The sequence below is a fragment of the Tympanuchus pallidicinctus genome, unplaced genomic scaffold (genome assembly GCF_026119805.1).
Source record: "Tympanuchus pallidicinctus isolate F22 unplaced genomic scaffold, pur_lepc_1.0 scaffold32, whole genome shotgun sequence".
Taxonomy (NCBI): Eukaryota; Metazoa; Chordata; class Aves; order Galliformes; family Phasianidae; genus Tympanuchus; species Tympanuchus pallidicinctus.
In genome coordinates, this window is record NW_026294750.1 from 3855810 (window position 1) to 3882247 (window position 26438).

General features: G+C 47.1%; 2 protein-coding genes across 7 annotated transcripts in view; one reads left to right on the forward strand and one right to left on the reverse strand.

Moving 5' to 3' along the window:
- The first annotated feature begins 657 nt into the window (after nucleotides 1–657).
- Nucleotides 658–12759, forward strand: STK38 (serine/threonine kinase 38). Of its 2 annotated transcripts, none has more exons than XM_052698461.1 (14): nucleotides 658–825; nucleotides 1781–1913; nucleotides 3702–3753; nucleotides 3892–4014; nucleotides 4277–4360; nucleotides 5346–5469; nucleotides 5614–5768; nucleotides 6742–6844; nucleotides 7442–7503; nucleotides 7986–8103; nucleotides 8292–8415; nucleotides 9097–9192; nucleotides 9419–9513; nucleotides 9705–12759. In XM_052698461.1, the coding sequence occupies exons 2-14, from the start codon at nucleotides 1783–1785 to the stop codon at nucleotides 9833–9835; spliced, it is 1398 nt and encodes a 465-aa protein (XP_052554421.1). In that variant the 5' UTR covers nucleotides 658–825; nucleotides 1781–1782; the 3' UTR covers nucleotides 9836–12759. The 2 variants fall into 2 exon arrangements, with proteins under 2 accessions (XP_052554421.1, XP_052554422.1); XM_052698462.1 differs by lacking the exon at nucleotides 658–825 and adding an exon at nucleotides 964–1136.
- A 2091-nt stretch (nucleotides 12760–14850) lies between these two features.
- KCTD20 (potassium channel tetramerization domain containing 20) overlaps nucleotides 14851–26438 on the reverse strand; it is a 130722-nt gene continuing 119134 nt past the window's right edge. For 3 of the 5 annotated variants that reach the window (XM_052698467.1, XM_052698464.1, XM_052698466.1), the window contains 7 exons: nucleotides 20437–20627; nucleotides 19831–20101; nucleotides 18871–18973; nucleotides 18283–18403; nucleotides 17143–17340; nucleotides 16545–16655; nucleotides 14851–15919 (listed from right to left, as the gene is read on the reverse strand). In XM_052698467.1, the coding sequence (XP_052554427.1) occupies nucleotides 15627–15919; nucleotides 16545–16655; nucleotides 17143–17340; nucleotides 18283–18403; nucleotides 18871–18973; nucleotides 19831–20101; nucleotides 20437–20578 (1239 nt within the window). In that variant the 5' untranslated portion in view covers nucleotides 20579–20627 and the 3' untranslated portion in view covers nucleotides 14851–15626. Of the gene's footprint in view, nucleotides 15920–16544; nucleotides 16656–17142; nucleotides 17341–18282; nucleotides 18404–18870; nucleotides 18974–19830; nucleotides 20102–20436; nucleotides 20628–24775; nucleotides 24815–25095; nucleotides 25206–26438 lie in introns of those variants that run through there. The other 2 variants (XM_052698465.1, XM_052698463.1) reach the window with 2 other exon arrangements.

The window sequence follows — 26438 nt, forward strand, 5'->3', positions numbered from 1 at the left end:
TCCACCACACGGGTCCCCATGCCTGGCATTTTAAATCCTGACATTCCTCTGCTGCCGACAGATTTCAACTGCATGTGCAAAGAGTGCTCTGCAGCGCGAGATTCAAACCCCAGTAACTCAGTGTTGTAATAAAAACCGTCCCACTCTCTGAACCGCTTGTGTTCCTCTGTACAAATGTAAGTGAAATTACCATTTGCCAATCTCTGTGCGTTCCATGAACATGGAATCACCCACTAAAAGAGGCCATCCCAGCTGGTCCAACACATCCCCGTGCAGATGAGGAAAAAACAGCCCTCCTTGTAGCACACAGCACTGTGAGACCACGCGGCGCCATTTTGGAGAGGTGAGGAGGATGGAGCTCCCCGCGGCTGCACTGCAGACACCTCACGCTCACAGCTCTAACGCACAGGGCTGAGCCCAGAAGCGAGCGAGGTTAATTTCGAACAGAATTCGTGCGTTTCATCGTTAGGAAGACTAAAACCAACAAACAGCGCACCGCCCTCAGGACACGCGCCTCACACACTCCCAACCGCCAGGCGACAGCACGCATGCGCCGCCTCAAGCAGGGCGGGAGCAGAGATAACCCCGCCCCTCGGGCCACGGGGGCGAGGCCGGGGGTGGTGGTGGCGCATGCGCAGTGCCACGGCGGTACTTAGGGCGCTCGGCCCGTGTGGGGGGCGGTGGGTGCGGCGTTGGGGGGTCCGCCGGTTCTCGAGGGGGCGCGCTCCGCTCGGCTTCGCTGACGTTCCGACCGCCGAGTCCCTGCGCCGCGATCGCAGCGCTGCGGTCCGCTCCTCACCGCCCCCTTCCCAAGGGGGGACTCTGGTAAGAGCCGCCGTCCGCGGCTTTCGTGCCTCTGTGCGGGGCCGGGGGCGGCAGCGGGGCGGGCGGGGCCCTTTGTCCGCTCCGCGCTGCAGGAGCACCTGGCGGCACTTCTCCTTTCTCCTCCTTTATTTTTACCCTCCCCCCTCCCACCTGCGGCTCCTGAATCGCTCCCACTCCGCTCCATGGGAAAGGAAACCAAGCGGCGCTCGGGCTCTCAAATGGAGCGCCGTGCCGTCAATGGGAGCAGCGCCCGCGACGCTCCCCAAAGGCTGAATTTTTTGCCTCAAATCTCCGCGTTTTGCTGCGTTTCGGTGAGCAGAGCGATGCAGCCCGGTGTGCGCCGAGGTGTTGCCTGAAAGAGTCCCGGCTGCGGCTGTTGTTGCGTTGAAGGACGTGGGTTAGGGAGTACTGCTGGGGATGGGGGATGGCTGGACTGGATGATCTTGAAGGTCTTTTCCAGCCTTGGTGGTGCTGTGATTCTGTGTGAAGCAAAGTGCTGTGGGTGTTCAACCCGCTGGATCTGTGGGGGTTCCAATGTAAATAGAGAGTTCTTCAAAGCAGCGTTGCTCCTCTCCCTCCTTGTTTGGCTTTTGGGAGTTGGATGAGATCACAGCGAGGGCACAGGAGCTCCTCGGTTAGCAGAGGAACGCTGAGAACCCATTGGGAACAATGCCTGCTTTCAGTGCTGCCTGAGATTGTGGTTTCTGGGGCACCGTGTTTCTTAAGTTTCCTTCCCTCTTATTCTCAGGTCAAAAATGTGCAAAACAGGAAGCTTGACTTTACCTTTATTTTGTAAGACTTTTTCCCTGCTCAATCTGAGCTCAGGCAGCTGTGCTGTTTGTGTCTCATTCACGTCCTCTCCGCTCCCTGCGATTCAGCATCTCCCTCCTGAGCACCTCTCTCTGCTTTGAGGGTTGTGTGCTGCTCCTGTCACCTGTTCCTCCTGTCCTCACAGCCATGGCCATGACCGGCCCCACGCCGTGCTCCTCTATGAGCAACCACACGAAGGAGCGGGTGACGATGACAAAGGTGACGCTGGAGAACTTCTACAGCAACCTCATAGCGCAGCATGAAGAGCGAGAGATGAGGTAACGGCACGCAGGGATGGGGCTGCGAGCGAGCTTGAAATCATAGCATATCAGAAATTGTTGAGTTGGAAGGGACCTGCAGCAGGCAGCTGGTTCTGCTCCCTGCAGTGCACAGGGACACAGACCCTGTGTCCATCAGGTCAGGTTATGGGACTGAGTAGAAGACGTGCTTGGGTTGGTTGCAGGGTGGTTTGGAGGTAGAAAGGCCACGTCTTTCTGTTGTTCTTTTGCTGAGAGGGATGTGAGGCTGTGGCACAGTGCTGAGACTGCACCACCATCACCTGTCACTGCTGTCACCCAGTGCTGCCTTTGTGTGTGAGTTAACTGAGTTAACTGTCGCACCCCCTTAGGCTGGTTGGCCATAATATACCAAGTCATTGCACTGACAAGTGTTAATTTTGTTTTCCTTTGGCTAGAAGCCTCTAATTTGCTGGGTACCCTCGAGTTGTAGCGCAGGGATGTCTGCAGTGCTCCCAGCTTGCCATGCAGCCTATAATCAGAATTTTCTGAGAGGTTCAGCGTTTATTTGCCTGCAGACTCACTGCCAAAATCTGAGCTCAATCCAAGAGGGCTGCTTGGTAATGACAGTAACTGCAGCAACGTGGAAGCAATTTAGAGATATTGTCTTCTGTATGCGTTTTCTTCTAAGCTTCACATTGAAGAGAGGTTGACGTCTAATCCAAACAGAAAATATCACTGATTAAATTCCTGGCTTTCTATTATGAGCGCTGTTGTCTGCTCCCAAAACCTCAATGAGGCTTTTTTTCTGTTTAATTTTTGCTTTTCTTCCCACAACTGATGTGTGGATGCGCAGGTTGGAGCTGAAGCGTGGCTGGGATCTGCTGAGGTGCTCAGGGGGATTTCAGCATCGCTGGTTGTGCTGAGCCTTCTTTATTTGAGGGTGAGATGAGAAGTCTGGCACTGCAGTGAGGGTGAAGCAGCTGAAACATGCCTGATGGTGGGAGTGATAGCCCAAAATGTTATGGCATCACAGCAGCTGCGCAGTGGCACAGGGATCAGAAAGGGATCTTGTCAAATGACTTGCACGAAGTCAGGGAATTCAGCACATCTGTTGTGTTGCACCGAAGGGAATTTGCACAGGACAGGAGAAACTGAACCAAAGAAAACCCCAAAACTCCCAACCCCAGTTCAGCCAGCTGTGAAGGCGCTCAGTATTGGGAAGGAGCTCCCAATAATCGCAGCATGTGTGCCCTGAACTCCTTCTCCTCTCTGAAATCTCGTTTCTTTCTCTGCTCCCAGTTGCTATCTGATTTTCCTTAGGTAGGAAAATACATTCTGGCAAGTTTCCTTTTCTCAAATATTTGCAGTATCAGGAAATAGAGAGTGATGTTTGGCATTGATGCATCTGAGATGCAGAGAAGCTGTGGCACAGATCCACAGATGTGTCCCTGGAAGAAGTGAGGCTTTGGTGCTTAAGTGTTTGTGTGGCTTTGGTCTCAGAGCACTTGTCCACGTAGGAGCAGGGACTGACCTCAGATCTCCTCAGTCTGTGTTCCATACAGTGAAAATGTGCACCTGAATCAGACACGTGAAACTCAAGCAGGTTTGGATTGTCAGAAGTAGAGATGTAAATTGCTGTAGAAGGGTAAAGCAGCAGCAGTAGGTTCCTCAGAATTACTTCTGTATCTGATTCTGTTATGGATCAAACACGTTTGTTACTCCTTTCACAGCAGGCAGAGACCAGAGCTGTGTTGGGTATGTGCATGTGATTAAGGGAAAACGTTCAAGAATTCAACTTCTTTCTTCTGACGTCTGTTTTTCCTTCAGACAAAAGAAGCTAGAACAAATGATGGAAGAAGAAGGCTTGAAAGATGAGGAGGTAATTAATATGGGAAAATCATTTTAATGGTGAAGTGATAGCAGTGCATTTTGTGCAAATGGCAATCTAGCATCTTTCCATGGAATTGCTGTGACTGTCACAACTGCAGAGCTGTGTTTTCTTCTCCCTGAACTCCAGAAAAGGATCAGGAGGTCGGCGCATGCACAGAAGGAGACCGAGTTCCTTCGCCTGAAGAGAACAAGGCTCGGCCTGGAGGACTTCGAGTCTTTAAAAGTCATAGGCAGAGGAGCATTTGGAGAGGTGGGTCCAGGCAGGATGGCTACAAGCTCTTCACGTGCCACTGCTGTTTGCTGAAGGCTTATGTAGTTCACACAAGTTGAAGTCTGTTAAGATGACTTACTCTCTTGGAATTAACAGAACTTCCTTGCTGTTGCCACGCGCTGTGTAACGATTTGGGTTTGGGGAGTCTGGTGCAACTGAATGAAATGGGAGCTGAGACCCAGACCTGTGGAGAGGTGTGGTGACGGTGCTGTGTCTGAGTCAAGCTCTGTGTGCTTTCTAGGTGCGTCTTGTCCAGAAGAAAGACACGGGCCACGTTTATGCCATGAAAATCCTGCGTAAAGCTGACATGCTGGAGAAAGAGCAGGTGAATAGCTGCCTTAATGAGCAGTGCCACATCTGTGCCTTGGGTGACGTTGGGAGGTGATTGTGACGTGTGTGGAGGGCAGCGATGGGCATTTTGGGTTACTGGCTAAAGCAGCAACGTGGCTTTTTCTTCCCTATTTTGCATGGAGGAAATGGGAATGCTGTCAGGCAGTCATTTCTTGTTCAGCACTGCGATGAATCTGGGAGGTGCTGTGTGGTCATAAAGCCACGAACTGGATTCTGTGTCTGAACAGACTTGTACCAAACCCAGCAGCACTGTGCTTGCTCGGTGCAGCGCTGCTGAAGGCTGCTCTGCTTCCAGGCTGTTGGAAGGAGCTGAAGCAAGGGCCTGAAGGACGTGCTGGCTGCTTAGAAAAGAGCTGGTTCTCAAGTTGCCCAGTTGTGAGAGATCTTCATAAACGTGGAGATACTTCTGTATATACGATTCAGTTGCTTATATAATCAACCACGTGTTTCCCCTTCTGAATTTTCCCATGGCAATATGTTTTGGAGTGCTTTGTTATTGAAGTAGTTCTAAGATGGGTGTTTTTAGCAGTATCCTTTACTGCACGTTGCACTTCTGACTTGAAGGCAACCCGAATCCCTTCAGGCTTGAAAATTAAAATGTAGTGTCCCCTTCTATATGGGTTGGTTTACATTTCTCTTGCTTGTATCCTTGCTTAATTTTGGGGTTAGTGCTGTCTTGCCCTCCTGTGTGTGTGTTAGTGCTTGGCAGTAATTCAGGTACAAATGTCCAAAGGCAGCAGTCCTTGAAAGCTTTCCAGTGGGAACTTCTCTGAATATAAAAGGGTCTCACACGTCTTCCTGCTGAAGGCCAATGTGGAGTTGGTGCTCAATAGGATTCCCAGACTGGAGAAGAGCATGCAGGAATACAGCAGCATCAGTGTCACACTTGAATTTCCCGTGGCATTAAAGCATTAATAAAACAGGGGCTTGTAGTGAATGAAATGCATGCGTGTTTCCAGGTTGGCCACATCCGTGCTGAGCGGGACATCCTTGTGGAAGCAGACAGCTTGTGGGTCGTGAAGATGTTCTACAGCTTTCAGGATAAGCTGAACCTCTACCTTATCATGGAGTTCCTGCCTGGAGGTAACTGCATGAAGTCAAAAGGCTGCTTTCCTTCCCTCTGAGGGTTTCTAATCTCACAGTTATGAGTGTGATCAGGGACTGGGGGTTGTGGATTCATTTTTGTTTTTACCTTTGCTGTTTTGTGGGGGGGGGTGTTGCTTCCAGGTGATATGATGACACTCTTGATGAAAAAAGACACGCTAACAGAAGAAGAGACACAGTTCTATATAGCTGAGACTGTGCTTGCCATTGATTCTATTCATCAGCTGGGCTTTATCCATCGAGATATCAAACCAGACAACCTTCTTCTGGACAGCAAGGTATGCACTGACAGCTTGCCAAGGCTTGGTGGTAGGAGTACTGCTTGCTTCATAGCCTGGCCTTCACCATGTTGCTGGGAGGAGGAAAAGCCAATAAATCCATCCTCTGTTTTATCCATACCTCACTTAGGGGCTGCCTTGTGACTGTTGTTCAGCTATTCTTGGTTATTTCAGCTGCAATTTGAAATACACAGTTTCAGTTCTTCACTCTTGGTCAAAGATGTTTCCTTTCTGTCTCGCTTCTGTTATGCTCACCCTTGCCAGCTATTGGGCAGATATCATATCAAATGTGAAGCATCTAATGCTCTGTTAGTGAGACTGAAAGTGGAGATATTATCTCCCTCAGAATCAGGATGTCTTTCTGAAGGCTTGTCCTGTTATCAGTTTGCTTCTCAGTGGTTACTGCAGGCACTCTGCAGAAAGCTTGCTTGTCTTGCTGCCCTGTTGCCTGCTGCAAGTTGCCTTAAGATTTAGCTAGTTTGGAAGTGTGCCAACAGTAAATTACATTTTGCCACCGGGCAGCTAATAGCTGGAATTAGTGCTGCAATTCAGTCTGTCCGCATCCAGACACAGATAAACTCGGGGCTTTGAAAAGGATTTGGGTTTTAGTTGCAGAAGAAAAAATAATGGCACCCAGTGAGCGTGGAGGTGGTGGTGAGTGCTGGGGGGGATCCAAGGTGCCTTCCTGATCCAGCGGTGGAGGGGCTGCAGCTCCCTCTGGGGATGTTTGCTCTCACTCTGAAGCAGAGGGCTTGCAGGAGCGGGGGGTTCTTGAGCTCAATTGCTGCTGGAAAAAGGGCTTTGTCTGGATAATGGTGATGAAAACATTAACAGCTCAGTGCTGTGCATCGTCCAGTCAGGTTAAAACAAGGAGTGTACAAAGAGCACATCTGCTCCTCACCAAAATAAAGGCACTGTAAGAAGCTTCACTTGCTGTGATAATTCTCGCACTGTTGGGCATTTTTGTTTCTAGGGCCACGTGAAACTGTCAGATTTCGGTCTGTGCACTGGACTGAAGAAAGCCCATAGAACAGAGTTCTATAGGAACCTGAACCATTCCCTTCCCAGTGACTTCAGTAAGTGATCTGGCTTCAGGGTGGTGTCTGTGGTATCTGACTGGCTCTTGGTGCCCAATGGCACATTCCAGTGTCAACTTAGAGAGCTGCTGCTTGGGTCTAATAACCAACATTGCATCTCAAAGTGTAGTTTTGAATGACTGCAGAACTACTTCATAAAAACAGTGTCAGCTACTTTAATAGACGTCTTCATTTCCAGGAGTTCGTATTTCAGGTAGGCACTGCTGTAGTCTTTCTTAGCATGTGCAGTAAAACAAATAAGAGCTCAGTGTAACCTGTAGATGCTAGGTGTTATCTCAGATTAATAAATGTGCACGCAGTCTCCTTGAGCATTTAATCACTTGCTGAGGCAGGCTGATGGCTTCGTGGCCCGTGGGGCTTTATCCTGTGTGAGCTGAATTCAGTGTGCACCCACCAATAAATTGGTGATAAACTTTGGCCATAGGGGATGGAGGTGAGCAGGTGGGGATGGTCGGGACCTCAGGGCACAGCTGAATGCAGAGTGATGTTGGAAAGGAGACTTTTAGCATCACGGTTTTGGAGTAAAATCTGCCTGTTGGGTGATCAGTAGGATTGAAGCATCCCAATTCCCTTCAGCCTTCCAGAACATGAATTCCAAACGGAAAGCAGAGACGTGGAAGAGAAACAGACGGCAGTTGGTGAGTGCAACGCTTACCTGATTGGAGCTGCTCTAATTGGAGCTGCTGCTCTCTGATAGCACACCCTTGTACGTGGCAGGCATTAATCCACGTGTGAACAACGTGTGAGATGAGATTTGTGGAGTTTCTTTCAAAAAGGAATGATTCCTGTTTGTCCTTCATCCAGCTGCCAGGCAGTTGTGCCTCAGATAGCACTGCCCTGCTGGCTGCTGCCTGCTGGCTGAAACCATTTTCAGGCAAACAAAGGGTTAATGATGATGTGTAGACAGAGGGACCTTCCCAGTTTCCCCAATTGTATTTTAAGACTCCTTCATGTAAATGATTCAATTTTTTTCTTTGCATACCTTGACAGAAAGCCTTTAACCAACTTTGTGAAGGCTCAGTTAGTCAGTCTGGTGTCTCCCTTGAAATCACTGCTGTTGCTCGAGTTCCATATCAGCAAGTTCTATCTAAGGATGTGTAATTCGTGGCATCCATTTCAGGCTTTTTCTACTGTGGGGACTCCGGATTACATTGCTCCTGAAGTTTTCATGCAGACAGGCTACAACAAGCTCTGTGACTGGTGGTCGCTGGGGGTCATCATGTATGAGATGCTGATCGGTAAGAACTGAGCACAGCCAGCAGTCGTGGTGCAGGACATCAGCTGTGTCTGCGTGCTGGGGGTCAGGCTCTCAAAGCATCTCCTGCTTGCATGGCTTCTAAGCTGCATTCTGGTGCAGTGTAAACTTTGATAACTAAAGGAATTATTTTTGCTTTACACAAGATGTTTTCTTTCTTTCCCCCCTCAGGTTATCCACCTTTCTGTTCTGAGACTCCTCAAGAAACTTACAAGAAAGTAATGAATTGGAAAGAGACCCTCACGTTTCCTCCAGAAGTCCCAATATCTGACAAAGCCAAGGACCTTATTTTAAGGTGCCTGTTACACGGTTTGCCTGTTCATACAGCGCTAACTTTGTCTTGTAAGCTGTACTATAAAGCTTCCATAGCCAGCTTCACATGGGGAAAAAGCCCTCATGACTGCAGCACAGTTTGTTATGCCCTTGTATCAAATGCTGAACTCCCTCATCAGATGCATTTGTCTTTCAGAGCTCTCAGTGGAGCACTGACTGCACTGTGCTTCAAAAGCACCGCGCTGTGTTCCCATGACTGTGGGAATGTTTCTGCTTCCTATTTTGTTTGGAAGTTACTTTATCTCTTGGCCAGAACTAGCTAGGGAACATAGCAGGCTTCATGGCATGGATGTGCTGGAGCATGCAGCATCCCAACGCCTGCTGACTCCTTCATTTTTATGTGAACACCTGACATTTTCAATCACTTATCCATTTTAAGGACAAAAATATCCATGTTTAGCTTTCAGGCTTTGTATGTTTTCTTGCTCTCCACTTCTGTTATGGAAGAGTATCACATCTGAACTGCAGCATTTGATGTGATGTTGCTGAGCGTAACTTCATGTCTTGTCTTTGAAATGGGAGTCTTTAGCTTTCTCCATTTTATACGTGGGGAAACTGTGGTGCTGTCAGTTTGGAAAGCTGTTCCATTTCTGGATGGGATGCTTTCATTTTGCCTTCATTTTCATTCTTCCTTTCATCACAGATTTTGCTGTGAATGGGAGCACAGAATTGGAGCATCTGGTGTGGAGGAAATAAAGAGTAATCCATTCTTTGAAGGGGTCGATTGGGAGCACATAAGGTAAGATGCTTTGCAGAAGAACTCACTGCTGGTCCTGCTGAGCATCACTGCAGCTTGGCTGGCATTTCTCATGCCTAGCTGTGGGTGAGAGTATTCTGGGCTGTATCTGAAGTTTGCTAAGGTCTGAGTGCCTTTGGTCCTTGATGGTGTTAAGAAATGAGAAGTGTCTGAATCCTGCTTTCTTCTGCCTTTGAAACCTTAATGCTCAATCTGTTCTTCTTGGCAGGGAGAGACCTGCTGCAATTCCAATAGAAATTAAAAGCATTGATGATACCTCAAACTTTGATGAATTTCCAGAATCTGATATCCTTAAGCCAACAGGTAAATGCTTGCTTTGTGTGATTTGTTCCACGTGTTTAAAAAACACACAACTAAGAATGGAATTGACTGCTTAACCTGCATCTCTTTGTTCAGCAGCATCCTATCTTACCTGCAGTGTTTGGTGTGGGTGCTGGGGAGGGGGAAATGCTGCAGTTTCCAAATGATAATTTGTTCTTCTTTTGTCTCATCAGTGGCAACAAGCAACCACCCAGAGACAGACTACAAGAACAAGGACTGGGTTTTCATCAATTACACCTATAAGCGTTTCGAGGGCCTGACAGCCCGAGGTGCAATCCCATCCTATATGAAAGCAGGAAAGTGATGAACCTTTTACCTGGGACAGCTTCTGAGCCGTGGAATTCATTTTGTACCTTGGGTTTTTACCCATAAATGAACTTTTTTTTAAGGAGAGAAAAAAAGAAAAGTTACTTTTTTATTTTGTATTTTTTGAAGAAAACTTGAGGGCTATTACCTCTTGCAGAAGACTTCAGGATGCTGTTTTGTTACACACTCTGGCTGTTACTGAGGATTTGTTCTTTTTTTTGCACCATTGCAAACTTCCACAAACTGCCATCACTGCTGCAAGCACGTTCTGCTGCTTCGGGAGCAAGAGATACAGTTTTCTTTCTAAGTTCTTCAGCAGACTGTGCAAACCTTGGATCAGAGCGAGCCTCCATGTGACACTGCAGTGTGTGATGTTCATGTAGGCCCTTCGCCAGCCCTGCGTTAAGTGATGCACTCCATCTGCCAGCACTACCAGCAGTGTTTTCCTGGTGGCAAAGGACTTCAGTACAGAGGAGACGAAGCAATAATTAAAGCTTGAGGCAGACAAACGTGTGGTAAAACTACCTAGGAGGAGACAACTTGTATTGCCTTAACTTTAGTTTGTAGTGATGGGTTTGCTTTTATTTTATGATGCTACTTGGAAGCCTCTTCAGCAGCATTTCTCAGCTCCGTAGCAGTGGCCTCAAGTTGCAGTGCACTTTACTTTTGGTACTGAAGCAGTGACCCCTCAAAGCCATTAAAAACAATTGCACACTTTGGTTTTTTTTCCCAGACAGTGCTAAGAGAAAGGGGCCGCTTCTCCCACCAGCCATCCTCAGTTCCTGTGTGACAGGACACCTACAAGCGATGCAGATAATGGAGGCTACAGCTGGGGCTGCAGTCGTGCAGGCGGATGGAGGAAGAACCGATTTCGGCTGCTCGGTGTTGTGGGTCCGCTTCCTGCTGCTGCCATCTGTTGGCCGTTTTGACACGGCCATCCTTCAGCAGCTGTAACAACCATCTTCTGGGGCTTCCTTGCTCTGGGATGGGAGCAGCAGCTGCTGTCCCTGCGGTCTCCAAAGGACGCGGTGCCTCACGTGCTCGGTTCGGGGTGGTCGGACCCACAGCCTACTCTACGTTTTTGCCTTGTGTCGTTTCTACAAGTTCTGATCAGGCTGCTCTCTGGGAGAGCCCCAAAGTGCCTTTCCATGCCTGAACATCTCTGGGAACACGTCTGCATTTTGGGAGGGAGGATTCTGCCTCAGCTGAGCTTTTGCTAATTTCTTTTTATAATCACGAGCTCCACTTTGCCCCTGTTTTGTAGTCAGCTGCACTTCCAGTGGCAGGTGGCATCACCCTTCAGGATTGCTTGCTGCCACTCTTGTAACTTGCAATTAGATGTTTTCAGCATTGGAATGAGGTCTCTAAAAGCATGGATCAGTTAAAACTGTCTTAAGGCTGTTAAACCTTTGTTGGTGCTGAACACTAATGGCATGGCATGGCCAGAAGAGCTATTTGGAAACAAAGAGAGCAGTGTTTCAAAGTAATGGGAACGTTCTGTTACGCTTAGTTCTAACTTTCTAGATTAGGAAACAGAAGAAAATAGGGTTTGTTGTGAATTTCTTAATAGGTGCTTTTAAGGACTTCTCAGCCAGATGTCTTTTGAATTGAGTGCCATTGCGAGGGCCTGACTGGGAGACTGAAAGTTGCCTGTATGTAGTTAAGGCTGGGTGGTGCCTCGCTGCATCCTCTGCATGGCCACCCCTGTGCTTTTAGGACGTGTCCCAGGAGTTGAACTATTTGCCATAAGCAGCTTAGATATCAGTTGGATCCTAGAAATGCAAGGATGGCCTTGATAGAAGCACCAGGAGCACTGCAGCCAGGAGGAATTACTCATGAATAAGGGCTACCTGAAGCAATGAGTACAGGATCCAGCTTTGTGTCAGTACCATGACATCCTATCTTTATTTTCAGCAGAGGGCTGATGGCTACTTGTCCAACTGTCCTGTCCTCATCCTGCAGTTTATTTTGAACCATTGGAAAATGTTGCCTTATAAGCCACTAGGAAAGTGAGAGGAACGAATGCTTAGAAATTCCCAACAGCTTAGTTACTGCCTTAACACTTCAGAAAGCAAAATCCTTTGAAGCTGCAGCAGATGGGGATGAAGGATTTGGGGGCAGCAGTGGCATTATTAGCCCTTTATTAAAGGGACCGGACACTTTCTGTACAAATACCAAAGATAAGAGAAGCTGCACCACTCTAAGTTGTGACAACTTGCTGTGAGAATCTCTGTAATAATACAGACTGCATTTCAGTGTGTGTGTTTTAAAGCCTGAAACCTCAGCTTTGAGTTAAAGCTTTCCTAAGGCGCAAGGAACAGCTGGGTACCTCATTTCTGTGCCTTTCAGTAGGAGCCACAGGGCTGCATACAACCCTCTGAAAACCTTGGGCATCCCTTTCCACTGGTAGGTTTTGTATCACACTTGCAGCTGCTTCCTGCTACAGGTGCTGAGCCCCTGTTGCTTCCAGGAGCTGTACTTGAAGATTTGTGTGTGGTTGTTCCCTCCCCTCCCTGTCAGCCAAACCTCTGTATGAGCTGCTGCTTTGTGGATTGAGCTCATGTGGATCTCAGCTCTCTTTTCAAGCTGCCAGCAGGGCTGTTTTTGTTGATTGCATTTTGTTACCCAGCTGGACTTCTAGGAAAAACCCCAATCTGAATTTCCAATGAATCTGAACCTGAATTTGCTGCCACTTTGTCTTTCTATCATGCCTAGCATAAACCTGCACCAAGTGTTTCTTATCACTGTGCCCTGGCTCTGCCTTAAGCTGTAATTTGAAAAAGTGTTTTCTGTAAATATTTAAAAGCTGTTACTAAATTGCACTGTAAAATTTGGCAGATGGATCGCGTGAGGGCAGGGGAGCCAACGTTGTATGGATTGATCTTTGCATTGGGTATGTAAATAAAATCCTCTTAGTAAACACACAGTTATCAGTCAATCCATTAAACGTCAGCTGGGCTCCACATTACCTATAGAATGGTTTGGGATGGGAGGGACCTCATCTAGTTCAACTATTATAGCAATGCAATCCCCACCTATTCTATTCCACATTTAAAAGAGCCCAAACAACCACATATAATTTATGCTTTAATACATAAAAGAAACCATACAGCTGCAGGAGTTCATGGACACCACAGTTAACACTTCAGTATATCTCAAATAAGACCAAACACTTTGCCTGAATGGCGGGCAACCACGAGAAAAGGAGGAAAAGCAAATGCAAACTTCTTCACCTTGCTGTAGTGTTCCAGCAGAACTCACCCTGTCACAAATAAATCCCAAATGCACCTCCAGCTACTTGGGAACACCAATAAAGTAGAGTGTCATTTCAGTGTCTGCACAACAGCGCATGTACAGCACAGAAGCCAGGCCCCCATCCTGTGCTGAGGTCCCACTGGTTGCACAGCACCAGAAAGTTAGCAAGGCAGTGACTTTCTGAGCCTCCAAGTGAGGGCCTGCTTGACCCACACGCCTGGGGAAATGTGTAAACCCCAATCCCTGCTGAGCACAGGTTTGCTTCAAACTCACACTGCTGTAAAAATAAATAGAGACATCCAAAATCCACAGGGCCTGGAGCCAGGCTCCATCACTGCCAGGGGGCAGCCTCACCACTGCCTATGCTTGATGCTGGGAGCTGCTCAGTCCTGTGGCAGCTAATGGACTTGGCCTGGACCTCTGCTGGAAGATCAATGTGCCATAGCCATAGCTTTTGTTCTCTAATACAACAATAGAAATCCATCTAGAACAACGGGAAGTGATTGCACATGACTTACACTGCCTCTGTGCAGACAATGAAGGACACTTCTCTATGCTGATCCACTAACACACAGAAAGGACTTTCCAGAAGTCAGGCGGGCCTCAACCCCTAAGACTCTCAGGAGGGCCTGAAGCACTTCTGGAAATCTTCCTGTAGGCACTTATAAAAGAAGAGAGATATTTGCTGCACTTAGGAAAAAGGAACACTGCTGATAACAGAACCCACATCCATACAAATGGGAACGAAACGCATCAGCACAGTACAGCGCTGGCAGAGACGGTGCTGTTACTCTTAACCAGAAAGGCATTCATGTTCCTTACACAGAAAAGGAAAACAATACATCCATAGCAACAAAAACAGGAACAGCAAACTTCAGCACCAAGCCTACCTTACAGTTTGCAGACAGAAAATAATGAGAACTTGCTCGATGCAACCCTGACGACAAAAGGATCAAAGCTTCTAGGGGCAGACTGACACCTACCTCTACTTTAAGTATGGCCAAGTAACTTACACACCAAGCAGCACAAGCTTAAACACCAGTCAATTACAAGAGCAGAACTGACCTGCACTTACAGGAGCTGTTTTCCTCTCATGCTTTTGGAGTGCGTTTCAGCTTTGCTTTGTACCAGCACAACGTCAAAGTTAGGAACAGCGTTGCTTTGGGTCTCTCTGTGGCCCTCAGAAATGCTGGCTGTGTAAGGTAGGCCTGTGCTTGCTCACCTGCCTGCTCAGCTCTGGCTGTACTGAATGCACTGTGTGCTCACCCGTGGGTTAAGCAGCCTGTATGGAACTGCGCACAGCAGGAACAGGACAGCTACACTCCAACACAAGGGAGTTAAGCAGCCCAGAGCGTGTTTACACCTACAGTCACAGCTTTGTTGGCCCTGAATCCAAAATGAATAGAATTAAATACAGAACACTGTACTTAGAGCAGCAGAGGGCAATTGTTCCCAGCTATGTGCATTTTTTTCCTGCTGAAGTCTCATTTATTGTTGATGTCTCTTATGTGCCTGACTGTGACAGAGTCCAGACGGTTCCAAACTGGGAGGAAAGTGAGCGGCCTTCAGAAGCTGGAAGGTCCTGTGATTGGAATGCTCCTTGGACAGCCTCTGGAAATCTTCACTGATGAGGTTGATGCAAACAGAGATTTTGCTCAGCTCCAGCATTATTTAACACGCACAGCCACCTTTAGAAAGCTTCTTACATCTTCTATGCTACTGAACTGACTGACTTTGTTGCTAACAAATCAACTAGTCTTCTTTCTGGCTTTTTCCTCCAGCACAATCTGCTCATTTTAATGAACTTCACAGACAGTATCTCTGAACAGTCACTTCATCTGATGCAGAAGTACAGACAGGAAGCTCCTGTGAAGAGTCTCATACTTCCTATTATCACAGAAGGGCTTTGGTTGGAAAAGACCTCACAGACCATCCAGTTCCAGCCCACATCAGGCTGCCCCATCCAACCTGGCCTTGAACACCCCTGAGAGGTGCTCCCTAGAACAGCTGTGCACACTGCATGCAAAGCCAGGTGGCAGTGTAAACAGATTCCCTCATGCAGCATTCTGCTGTCATTTCCCCACTCTCAGCATTCTGCTGCCACAACCGTGCTACATTTCTGCTGGCTGATGAAAGAGCATCACCTGCCTTGCTTTGATGTCTGGTGCAGATTATCACAAAAGCAAACCTAAGTATCTAATGGCAAATAGAAGCTTTGTCTTGACAGGCCCACAGTTTCCTCTCTCATGTCATTTCTAAACACTTCTGCTCCTCTTTCAGAAGTTTACTTAAAATATTCAGCACCCATCAGTCTGGAAGCCTTTGTAGTGGAAACAAGCGACATGTTCTTTTTGTTGGAGATGTTGCTTTTGATTGCACAATTAGGCTAGAGAGCGTGGCTCTTTATTAACATGCTTGAAATATGACAACATAATAAGAAGATGAATGAGGATAAAGCACCTTGCAAGGAGTCTGTGTTCCATTACTAGGATGAAACTACGCTGAGATGTTCCCACATCAAGCCGGAGCCATGACTAATCAGGTAGATCATTAACAGCCATTTGGGAGAATGGTGCATTTAGCCTATCCAGTTCATCTACCTGTGGGGGGTGGTGCATTATAACCTCATGGTCCTCCAAAACGTCATCACCCACAGTGACCAGGTTTGTTAGAGATTTGCTCCGGACGCACTGGAAGTCAACGTGACGGCTTTTGCCCTCCTCCTTTTCCCAGGACATCTGGATGAACGGCCGCTGGACGTAGTTGTATATCACTTCTGAGCGGCCACCCGGCCTCCTCTTCACCTTCTCTTTACAGGTGGGATATCCTGAAAACACAGACAGGCAGTCAGTTGCACCACACACCTTCAACAGATCCTAAAGGACAGACAGGAGTGACTGCAGGCACACAGGGGACTGAGTAGACAAGTGAGCTCCCACATTTACCATTTCTGCCTTTCATACCATTACTGCCTTTCACACCATTTCTGCCTTTCACACCATTACTGCCTTTCACACCATTACTGCCTTTCACACCATTACTGCCTTTCACACCTGCTTTCTTTTCCCTGGAAAAGAGGATGCAGCTCTGTGTGTAGCCATAGCATCCCACGGCTGCACAGCATCAACCATGCTGCAGGCACACGTGACTGGTATTCCCTGCTTCCAAACCCTGATAATATGCTTAGCATAACCAATGGTATGGCAAACATCCATGACTTTTAAGTAGTCATTTTCCACCACCTCTCTCTTCCCTTCCTGGTGCCGGGATGTGGGGACAGAATAATTAATCCATTAGCATTATCAGAGCCCAGGTGGTGACACAGGAAAGCACAACAGCACGTGAGACAGCCAATGTGAGCTCTCCTCTGATGCAAATCCAGCACAAAACAGGCTTTACACGCTATGGAGTCGCTCCTTTTAGCATTTCCCTTGTTGAGGAGATAATTTTACCTTCAATGCCAATGCGAATATTCTTCAGGCCCCGCTCCTTCAACACAGCTTTTGCAACATCTCGGTTCTCAATGTACTTGAAGAATCTGTACAGCTTGGAGCTGTAAAGGACTGGAGAAATAAACAGCAATGAGAATCCACAGGGGAGACCTTCCCCCTGTTTTTGACATACTCAGCAGTGGGAGCGTCAAAAAAGCAGGTTTGGTTTCCAGAAACTGCTCACATTTCTGTTCTCATCAGTAGGATGAGCTCTGGCTCCTTGGTGGCAGTGCAGCCACACACATTACAGTATGGATAGAAGGGAGGCGATGGGTGCATAAAGCAAAAAGTATTCAGACACCAGAAAAAGGCTGAGGCAGTAAAGATATGGAAAAAGATGCAGTGAATGCTCTCCATTACCACTGCAGGAAGTCAAAACAAAGCTGTAACAAGACAAGTATCCTGCCTGCAGCAGCAGCCAATTGAGAAGGAATGCACAAAACAGAACACCATGTGCCAGCCTCCCTTCCTGGAGGAAGGCTGCTGTTTGGACAGTGGGTCCTTCCCTAGCAGCCAGATGGCTGGGAGAATGCAGAACCTGAGGCAGGAGTTGCCTTACTTTGAGAATACTCCTCGCCCATGGGAGGAGGGTGATCTTCATCCCAGTCCACAGTGTCCTCGTCTGTCAGCACAACAATGTGGCATTCACGCTCCCCTTTCCGGGCACTGTCCACCATGATAGGCAGAATGAGCTCCTCCAGGTAGCTGTCAAACTGCTTGTGAGCACCATCATTGGAGAGCTCATGTAAAAGAGCACCTAAAGAGACACAACAACACCATGAGCTTCTTTGAATCACGAAAATACAGGTGTGCATGTATTAAGATACCACATGAACACACAGCCCAGCTCTGCACTTTTAAGATATTCACTCATCTTTAGACAAACTCCTCCACGTATGTTCAGTTGCACCAATAGTCCCCAGTACCACAACTGGAAAAAAAAACGAATGCATTTCAAATGTGATGCAAATGACACCCCAGAACCACTGAATTACCATTAAAAAAAAAAGCTGAATCAATACAGCAAAATGAGAGAATAATTCATTCGTTCTGATCTTTGAACTTCCAGCAATTATCTCTGGACCTCAAAGCACATTTTCTGCCACCTGCCTGCTCGTCAGAGGACAGCAGGAATTCCACCCAAAGTCTGTGCTTTGGTATCACAAGTCCCATTTCAGCACAGTGCTCTTCACAGATTTCCTTATGTGAAAAGTTCCTCTTTGCCAGCATCCCCACCAGAATGCTGCTCCCAGTCAGTTTCCTTCACTGCTAGGAACTCGACTACTTCACAACTTGTGTGTCTTCAACACCCAGTCTGCCTGTTCATCTCTCTGCTTAAGTTACTCTCACTTCTCTGGTACGTTTCAGACAGGGGTTGCAAACCTGCTTTTAGCCTTCATTTTGCCTGGCTGTAGCAGTAAGCTCTTCCAGGTCCCCCATAAAACAGAGGCTGAGAAGTTCTACAGTCTCACTTTGCTTTTCTGAGCAAAATGTCTTTCTTCTGCAGGGTTCAATCAGTGCATTTTCAGCTGAAGCAGCAAAGAAAAGGAAGCTGCCTACATGCAACACAGCCATCAGTCCTCGTGGAGTCCATACCCTTACACTTAAACTAAAGCACATAAGAAATGCACCAAATCAGGATGAGTGCTCAACACCGCAGCCATGATTTTCCTAAGAGCTGATTTATCTTTATACTTACTTAAATCTTGACATTTGATTGTGTTGAAGTCAAAGTTTATGCACAGGTAATCACAGGTGTCTCGAAGGTCTGGGATGGAAATGCCATCAGGACAGTTTATTATTCCAGTCTTGTAATAATCCTGCAAAGAAAAATTTGGAGTGGAAAATAAAGAATTTGGACTCCAATCATTTTTCTATTTAGCTTTTTGTTTTGTTGACAAGCACTTGAGTTTCAGGAAATATAAACAGGCTTGTGAATAGCAGAAACCTCCCACCTGCCTGAGAATCTTCAGTTCTCTGCATCCCTCTTGGCTCTGACCAACTGTGAGCCCCAGTCAAACCTTTTCCATGGCACTGGGCTTCCTAACACATGCAGTAATCATTTACGTGCAGCCACAAAGTCAGAACGAAGCTCACAGGAAAGGTAAAAGGCAACATGAGCAAATAGTTGATCTTGATGCAAGTCAGTATTTCAGATGCATGCATACCTGTGTGTTTATTTTCTATAAAATCACAATGCAAAACTGCAATAAAAAAGCTTATCTCCCAGGGGCACAGAGAGGACTCAGTTTTGCACATGACAAAACAACTACAAACATCATCTTACCAGCACAGTCCGGAACACAGCTGAGCTAATTCCTTCTGCAATTTCATATTCTCCCTTTTCATTTGGCCTGGTGAAATTATATTCTCTTCCTGGTCCAAACATTCTGAACAGATAAAAATACATTTAAATTCATTATTTCTAGAGAGCAACAGGTGCACTGAGGTTACAGAAAACCCACAGTGACACCTGCACCCAGCAACCTGAAACCAGTACTCATATTCCTCCATAGCAAACAAGCACAAGAGCTGTCTCACCTAAGTCCTGCTAGAGCTGAATTCCATTGCTATAGCTACTGTATCGTATGCAACAAGGCACAGCTCAAAGAAACAGAGCAGTCAAGCCTGAGTCAGAACACTCCTAGTGGACAAAGCCCTTTCACTGAAGCTATGCAAGGTAAGGATCACGTGCCTCGAGATCACTTGCTTTACACAACGACCTGTGCAATGTCAGCAGCCCAGCAGAAGCAGTCTCTCCTTGGTCACAGGCAGGCTGGCAACACAGAAAATGAATGTTTCTTGTGGCATCAGAGACTGACCTGTACTTCATGCCACAGGGAGCTGAGTGACTTCTCTCTTGGGAGAGCATCAAAAGATAACAGCAGGGCAGGGAGAAAGCATTATCATTTCTTCCCCCATTTTGTAAGGGATGAAGTTATCAGCTGCCAGCAGGCACAGACTCACAAACAAGGCAGACACTCAGAAGGAAAAAGCAAGCTGCATCTGGCTAGAAGTGCTCACTGCTTGAAGGAAGCAGGCCATAGAGAGAACATTACCTAGAGAATTACTAAGTCTCTCTACATCTAGTCATGTCTTCAAGGCCTTACTAACAGCAGAGATCTGAATGAGGTCAACGTTGCTCTGCATGCGTGCAGTGATGAGATCACAATACAAACATGTTCATTCCGTTTCAGAAAGCATCTTACTCTCTTGAGATATATTGAAAATAGGGGAAATCACTCACCTTCCCAGCATAGTATCAGGGTGAGCAGTGAAAATCTGTGGATTCACAGCAAATCGAGTGCCATCGACCACAAGTGTCACTTTCTCTGGAGCCACTGTCTGTGAATTGATGCTTGAAGACAAAGCATGGCGCTCCTGGGCGTTAAAATATTCTGCCTGTCTTTTATTTCCATCTTGGAAGTGACAACTGTGTGCGTCTTCAGAAGCAGACAACATGCTGCTGAACTGGGGGCTGGCTGGGCAGGCAGTGTGTCTATAGTCAGAATCTAAACCTGGGAGACACACAAAAGGAAGATGCAGCTTATTGAAACATCATTCAGCAGTAATGCTTCTTACTGCAGTGAGAAAAATGAGTCAGGCAATAACAAAGCACGTCGATATACATCACTGTCAGAATAATGCTATCTGACCTGAGGCCAGTCTGCATTTTCAAATTTAGACAGAATGTGGCTTTCAGAGAAAAAATTTCCCCCATGCTTAACACAGCTTGTTAAAGCAAGACACATCCCACGGTTAAAGAGCAGGAGCACAAATTAAACACTTCCTGCACCACCACCCCCCAAAATCTCCCTTAAAGATCAGTGCAAGGTAAAGACATCATCCTCACCCTCGTTCCTGAGGCCTGCAGAGGGGCTGTGACCTCCAAGCACCACATCACCTTCTTCTGTCTCACGCACTGCTACAGTTCCACTTTCTACAGAGCAAGTGGACTCCAGATTCCTCTTCCCACCAGCACAGTTAATATTCATGCTGGGCCTCCGTGATGCAAGGTGTTGGTTGCGTTTCCTAAGAGAAGAGCTAGGAGAGAAAACAGCAGGTTGTTGGTTTTGGAAGAAGCTCTCAAACAATGAAGAATTAAGGCAAACCAGGAAGGACAGCTTAAAGCCTGGATCTGGCTTGTATAACAAACAGCCCAACTGTTCAACACGACAAATACACTGCAGTCATGCACACAGCCCAGGAGGGAAATCAGGGCATCAGAAGGCCACACTTGAGGCTGACCAGCTGACAAATGTCCTGCTTTCCTTTCATGCCTACAATCAAGGCGAAGCACCTGGAGTGAGACTGAATACCTATAAATAATAATTAGCACTGTTCACCCTCGAAGCTTTTCACGTATATTAACAGCTCATGCCTCCTGATGGCCCTGGGAAACACTGCAGGGCAGCCTTATTAGAGAAAACAGGGACAAAAGAGAAGATAATTTTGGGATCAACTGCAGCCCCAATGCTGATGCATCCACCCCTCCTGCCCCTGGCTGCACACAGGCAGCTATCTCAAGAGCAGGCTGAGAATTCTTAATCCCTAAAATGAAAGAAGAGTGCTGTAACCATTTCTGACTGGAGACTGAACTCTCATCCAAACCTGCTTTGCAACACACACAGCTCTCAGCAGTGAAATGCTTCGTTTCAAATGGCCCAACTTGCTCATACCAACACAAAGAGCATAGAGGTGGTGTGCAAGAAAGGAATGCCAACAGCATAACCAGCAAAGGAAACCCAGGACAGATGCAAAACATTTCATCAAGCAGAAGATAGTAAAATTAGCAGCGCAGACTTGCTGGTTTCTAACATCTAGCATTAGTTGCTCCTTATAATTACCCTCTTTGTTTTTTCTTAATATTTTTAAAAGCAATTCTAAAACAGCTGAAGAGCCCAGGTTTGCAGAACTCCATAGAAACTCCAAAGAAAAAGCAGTGCTGTCAGACTGTTCAAGAGGAAAGCCCTTGCCTGGAACATCCAACAGCTTCAGCACTGCTTTGCAGTCACCCAGCACAACGAGCAGCAACTCGGGAAGCAGCAGAAATAGCTGAAGAGAGTGATCTAAATTCATCCCATGGTTTAAAAACAGCAAAGGGTGACAACCAGACCAAGCAACCAAACGGGGCAGCTGGCAAACTGCTGCTCTTCCTACATCACAGCGTCACGATGACTTCAATGCAACTCCCAACAACTCATTTTTAGGTGACGACGCTCCTTTAAATCTACAGAAACATTCCCACGTACAAATTCTCAGAAACATGAGCAAGCAGGAAATGTGCATCTTCAGGGTGTGCCTGACCTAATTCTGCAGTCCACAGGTTTGGAACAAGACGTATTTGTAGCATCATTGCACGCCTTTCTGAAAAGTTTAGCCTGGCTTTAATTTCTGAAAGCGCATCCTTGGAACACATCCAAAGCAGAACCATGATGACAGACTCCTCTTCTGCAGAACAAAAAGGGAAATCTCACTTCAGATAAATAATGAGCAGCATTTCCTGTGCGTGAGGATGGGCGACTGAGGCGGCTATGGCACTGACACCCCAAGCCAAGGCCCTGCTGCCCACCTCGCTCCCTGTGCTGCTGAAGCAGCTCTGCAGGGCTGTGCAGGACAGCACAACCCAGCTGCTCAGAAAGGCTCCACTTGGAGTTTCTGCCCTGGCTGCGAGCAGCTCGCTGAAAACAGCAGGGCTGAGCCGACGTGAGCAAGATCAGAATCAATCTGTGTGAGCTTTGGCCCCAGCTTCTGTTCGTTCCCACACCCTTAACCTGGGGATCTCTGCAGACTTAAATAATAAAGAAAATACAAAAAGGAAACAGCACAGAAGGGCACAGGAAGAAAACCCAAACCTGCTTGCCTGCTGTAGCCTTGACCAAGCTTCTCTTCTGCTCTGTTCCCTTCTGCACCCCCAGCAAGAGACAATTACAGCATCATCAACAAATTGTAACCAAAACCTCCCTATTAAAGCACCTTCATGCAGAACCACAGCGTGCGTCCAACACTCATTTGGAGTTTGAACTGTCACGTACAAATCAGGCTCCTTACTTGCCACCTCTCTTTGAAGCTCAGGCCTTATTTACAAGCACAGTGCTGCTCTTTCAGAAGGTGAAATGCCACATGTGAAATGTCACATAGCAAGAGAGGAAGCCAGGCTGATGGGCTGCCCTGGGCACAGAGCACTGTGGCCTCCCATCACCTCTGGCACGTAGGGTTTGCTTACAGAGCAGGAAAGGCAAGCGCTGAGCCCCAGGTTCTGCCCTGTGGGGCTGAATCATACAAAGGATGCTCGAGGCCAAGTGAAATGCAGTGGGCCTGGTGCTGCCCACCTGTAGACAGGCCTGCACCATAGGAGAACAACATAAAGTGCATTCATGCACATTGCATCAGAGAGAAAGTCTGCCTGGAGCCTTTGAGATGCTCATCTCATACCTACTAATGATCCTCGCCTCATTTTCTGTTACAGACACAAATGCAACCAGGCGATCCAAGAGTGCTTTACAGGCTCAGTTCACACAGACGCATTGCAAAGGCTTCTCCCCTCTTATGAAATATCTCTATCAATGCACAGTGCATTCATTTTCCATCTGGTTTCAAATTATAGACGGAAAATAATGTCCAGCAGGATTGATGCAACGCAGAGCAGCCTGCAAATTCTGGCCAGAGACAGCAAGGAGGCTGATGAAATGCTCGATTGTTTTCTCCTATTCTGTGCATAGTACTCCACTGTTAGCAAAGTTTACAGACCTACTCACTTACTTCAGTCTTAACAACAATCTACTGTTTCTACAAGTGCAATTCAGAGCTCCGGCCTGCAGCACAGCTTTAACAGCTTCACACTGACCGTCTGACCCTGGATGTGAGCCTTAGGGTCTGCCAGGTTCTTCCTTAAGTGACAGGGACTGGTTCACACACAGCTCCATCACCACAGATGGCACCGAGTCACCGCAGCGCTCCACGCTGCCACCATCAGCAGCAGCACTAACGCACAGAGGAGGCTTGCTGAGATTTATTAACTTGCAGTAACACACGATGGCCTTTCCCAAAGCAGGAAAGTTACACCAAAGCACTCAGCAGGGTGAGACGAATCCAGCACCCAGCACAGCTCTGCTGCTGGATGTATCAGAAGGAAACTGATTGCTGAATAAGGCAGCAGGTCTGTGTGTGCTGAAGCTCCTGTCCTCCCTGAGAGGCTCAACAAGCACAGCCAGGTGGCCTTTAGGAACCACTGCTGCTACCCACACTCAGGGTTAAATGCAGCTTTCTGAAAAAGCTCTTACAGCTGATCCTCACCAAGAGCTTCTCATCACTGCAGTCACGGCAGCTTTGCTGGTTCTGCTCAACTACCTTCAGTCAGAACCTGGTGAAAGATGGGCCAAACTGCAAACATCAGCAGGATCTTCAGACTCAGGAGAAACACAGGGTCCCTTTTTAATGTATGTTGTTAACGAGTGCCTCCTGTTCATGTAGGATTTTTGTGTATAAAAACAGTTCATAGACGTGCATGTCATTTTTTTTAAAATGCCTGCAACAATATTTTATCAAGTATAGGCATCCCATGGAGATACAATATCAGCATTGCAGCAGGAAGCCCTAGGTAAGTTCAGATGTATTCCTATGGTGCCTCAACTGACCTCAATATCATGTAACTATGAACACCATAACGCAAGTTTGTTAGAATCACAGAATCACCAAGGTTGGAAAAGACCTAAAAGATCATCAGTCCAACACACACACACACACACACAGACCAAGCCAGCTGAAGTTTTAAGCCAAATGACACCTATGAGTTTAACTGTGTTAAATAAAGCTACAAAGCACAAAATCCTCAACAGAAACAACAGCAACAGACAACAGAGTTCTGACTTGCATCCATTCTCAGCAGGGGAGCTGAGAAAAGCTTCAAAACAACTAAAAAGTTGAAACAAAAACAAAAGCAAGACATTCCTTTAGATCTTAAAGCACCGTTTCGTCCTGGGCAGCTAAATCTGACTTTGTTTCCCATTCACACAAATGCCTACACTACAGAATCCAAAGCTTCTCATCATCAGCTGTCCTATAAAGCATAAAGACTTGTGACAATCCTGACACACCTGCAGCAAGCAGAACTGAACAGAAATCACCTCCTTCCCTGCCGTAGCCCCCGAGCAAAGCCTCCCCCAGCACCCACACAGCACAGCTTTACTCACTGGCGGCTCATATGTTCTCAGTGCTACCGGCTCCAGTCCCTCAAATCCTTCTTTATCAGAGGGAAGCACGGAGGCACAGCAGAGCTTCGCAGTTTAAACTGTTTGGACGGCTCTGGTCACTCCCCCAAAGCCCAGCTGTCTGATTCATGTCAATATTTCAGTCTAAAAGTCCCCTCCCACTTCAGAGCTGATTCATGACAGCTCAATGCAAAACCCACGTGGCAGCAAACAGCTTTTTTTTCTTTTCTTTTTTTTTTTCCCCTCCTTCTTCTTTTTAAGCCTCCTATTTTCAGGGGGAAAAACAAACCAACAAACCTCACCATCCTGAGTCTCTCCCTCCAGACTCCTGGCTCAGCCCTCTTAGTTTTGACATAGGGAACAGTTTGAACACGAGTGGATTGGTTCTTTGGTGGAGTGAATAACCTGAATTCCAACTCCTCACTTGTAGTTTGCTGCAGTTTCTTGATGTTTCACACAGCCCCTGTTTGCCACGACTCTTATCTTGGAAATGCTGCGAGCAGCCCAGAACTCCACCTTCCTCCTCTGGAAGGGATCCCAGCAAGTAACTGCTAACTCATTCCCAGCTCATCTGCTACAACTCCAACTGCCATTCATTTTTAACCAGTTGCACGGCAGCAGCTTGAGCCAACGAATAACAGAGGGAAGAGTTTTGAAAGCAGTTACAGTAACTGTGAACCAATGAGAGTTCAGAAAAACAGAGCATGCAGCATTAAAAACAAAACGAGCAAAGACGATCCAGACCCACAGCAGGAAAACTACTGAATGAAACGCAATTCAATATCAAAGTGTCCTGCCTTGAGAAAGTGGCTGATCTGTAGTGAAGTGTGGAGGAACTCAGGGGTTACTGCTGTGCTGGATAAGCTCTGATCTGTCTACACAGCCCTGCTGGTACAGCTCACAGCCCTGCACCTCCAGCACAGGCACTGACAGTGACCAGAGGACGGTGGCAGCTTGCACCCAGCAGAGCTGCAGCCAGCAGAGCAGCGCTGAGGACGTGGCAGAGCTCAGCACAGGAGGAGCTTCGTACCAAAGCTGGGCAGAACACAGGATCTCAGTCAGGGCGGTTATCTGGCAGCCCCAGCAGCACTGCCTATCTCTCCTATCCGTGGCAAAGAACGGCTGGAAATGGCTCAGATGAATCCACAGAACCATGGGGACACTCCTGCAGAGCAGAGGCACCGGGGCTGCGTGCTCTGCAGGAACCAGAAAGTTTTATAACACACGTTAAGATACAGACAACAGAAAGCAAAACAAACCCTGCAGACTGCGGTCACGTTAGTAATGCTGAAACAACCCTACAGCCAAACAAACAGAAGAGATTTATTTAGCACAATTGCAGCTCTTCGAGAAAGCTCATCCCGATTTATTTTTGGGATGGGAGAGAGGGGGGCTAAGAGTTCTGCTGGGTAAAGCCAAGCATCAACACTGTTGGCTCATGTCAGCAGAGGACACGATCCATTACTTCCAAGAGCTGGAAAACATCTTGCTCAATATGATGGTACACTGGCACAGCACTCCTTGCTGTGTTTACATGTCTGGGTAAATATTTTACACGTCAAGCATAGCTGTAACACTTTCTAAGAATACTTCCTTGCATTCTTTCTTATGTGACTAATAAGGCTCTCACAAAAATATTTGGCTA

Coding starts and splice junctions, on each gene's coding strand:
- STK38 (XM_052698461.1), top strand. CDS start 1,783: ATGGCCATGACCGGCCCCACGCCGTGCTCCTCTATGAGCAACCACACG. Junction 5,769..6,741: donor ACCTTCTTCTGGACAGCAAG/GTATGCACTGAC, acceptor TTTTGTTTCTAG/GGCCACGTGAAACTGTCAGA. Junction 7,504..7,985: donor AGAGAAACAGACGGCAGTTG/GTGAGTGCAACG, acceptor CATCCATTTCAG/GCTTTTTCTACTGTGGGGAC.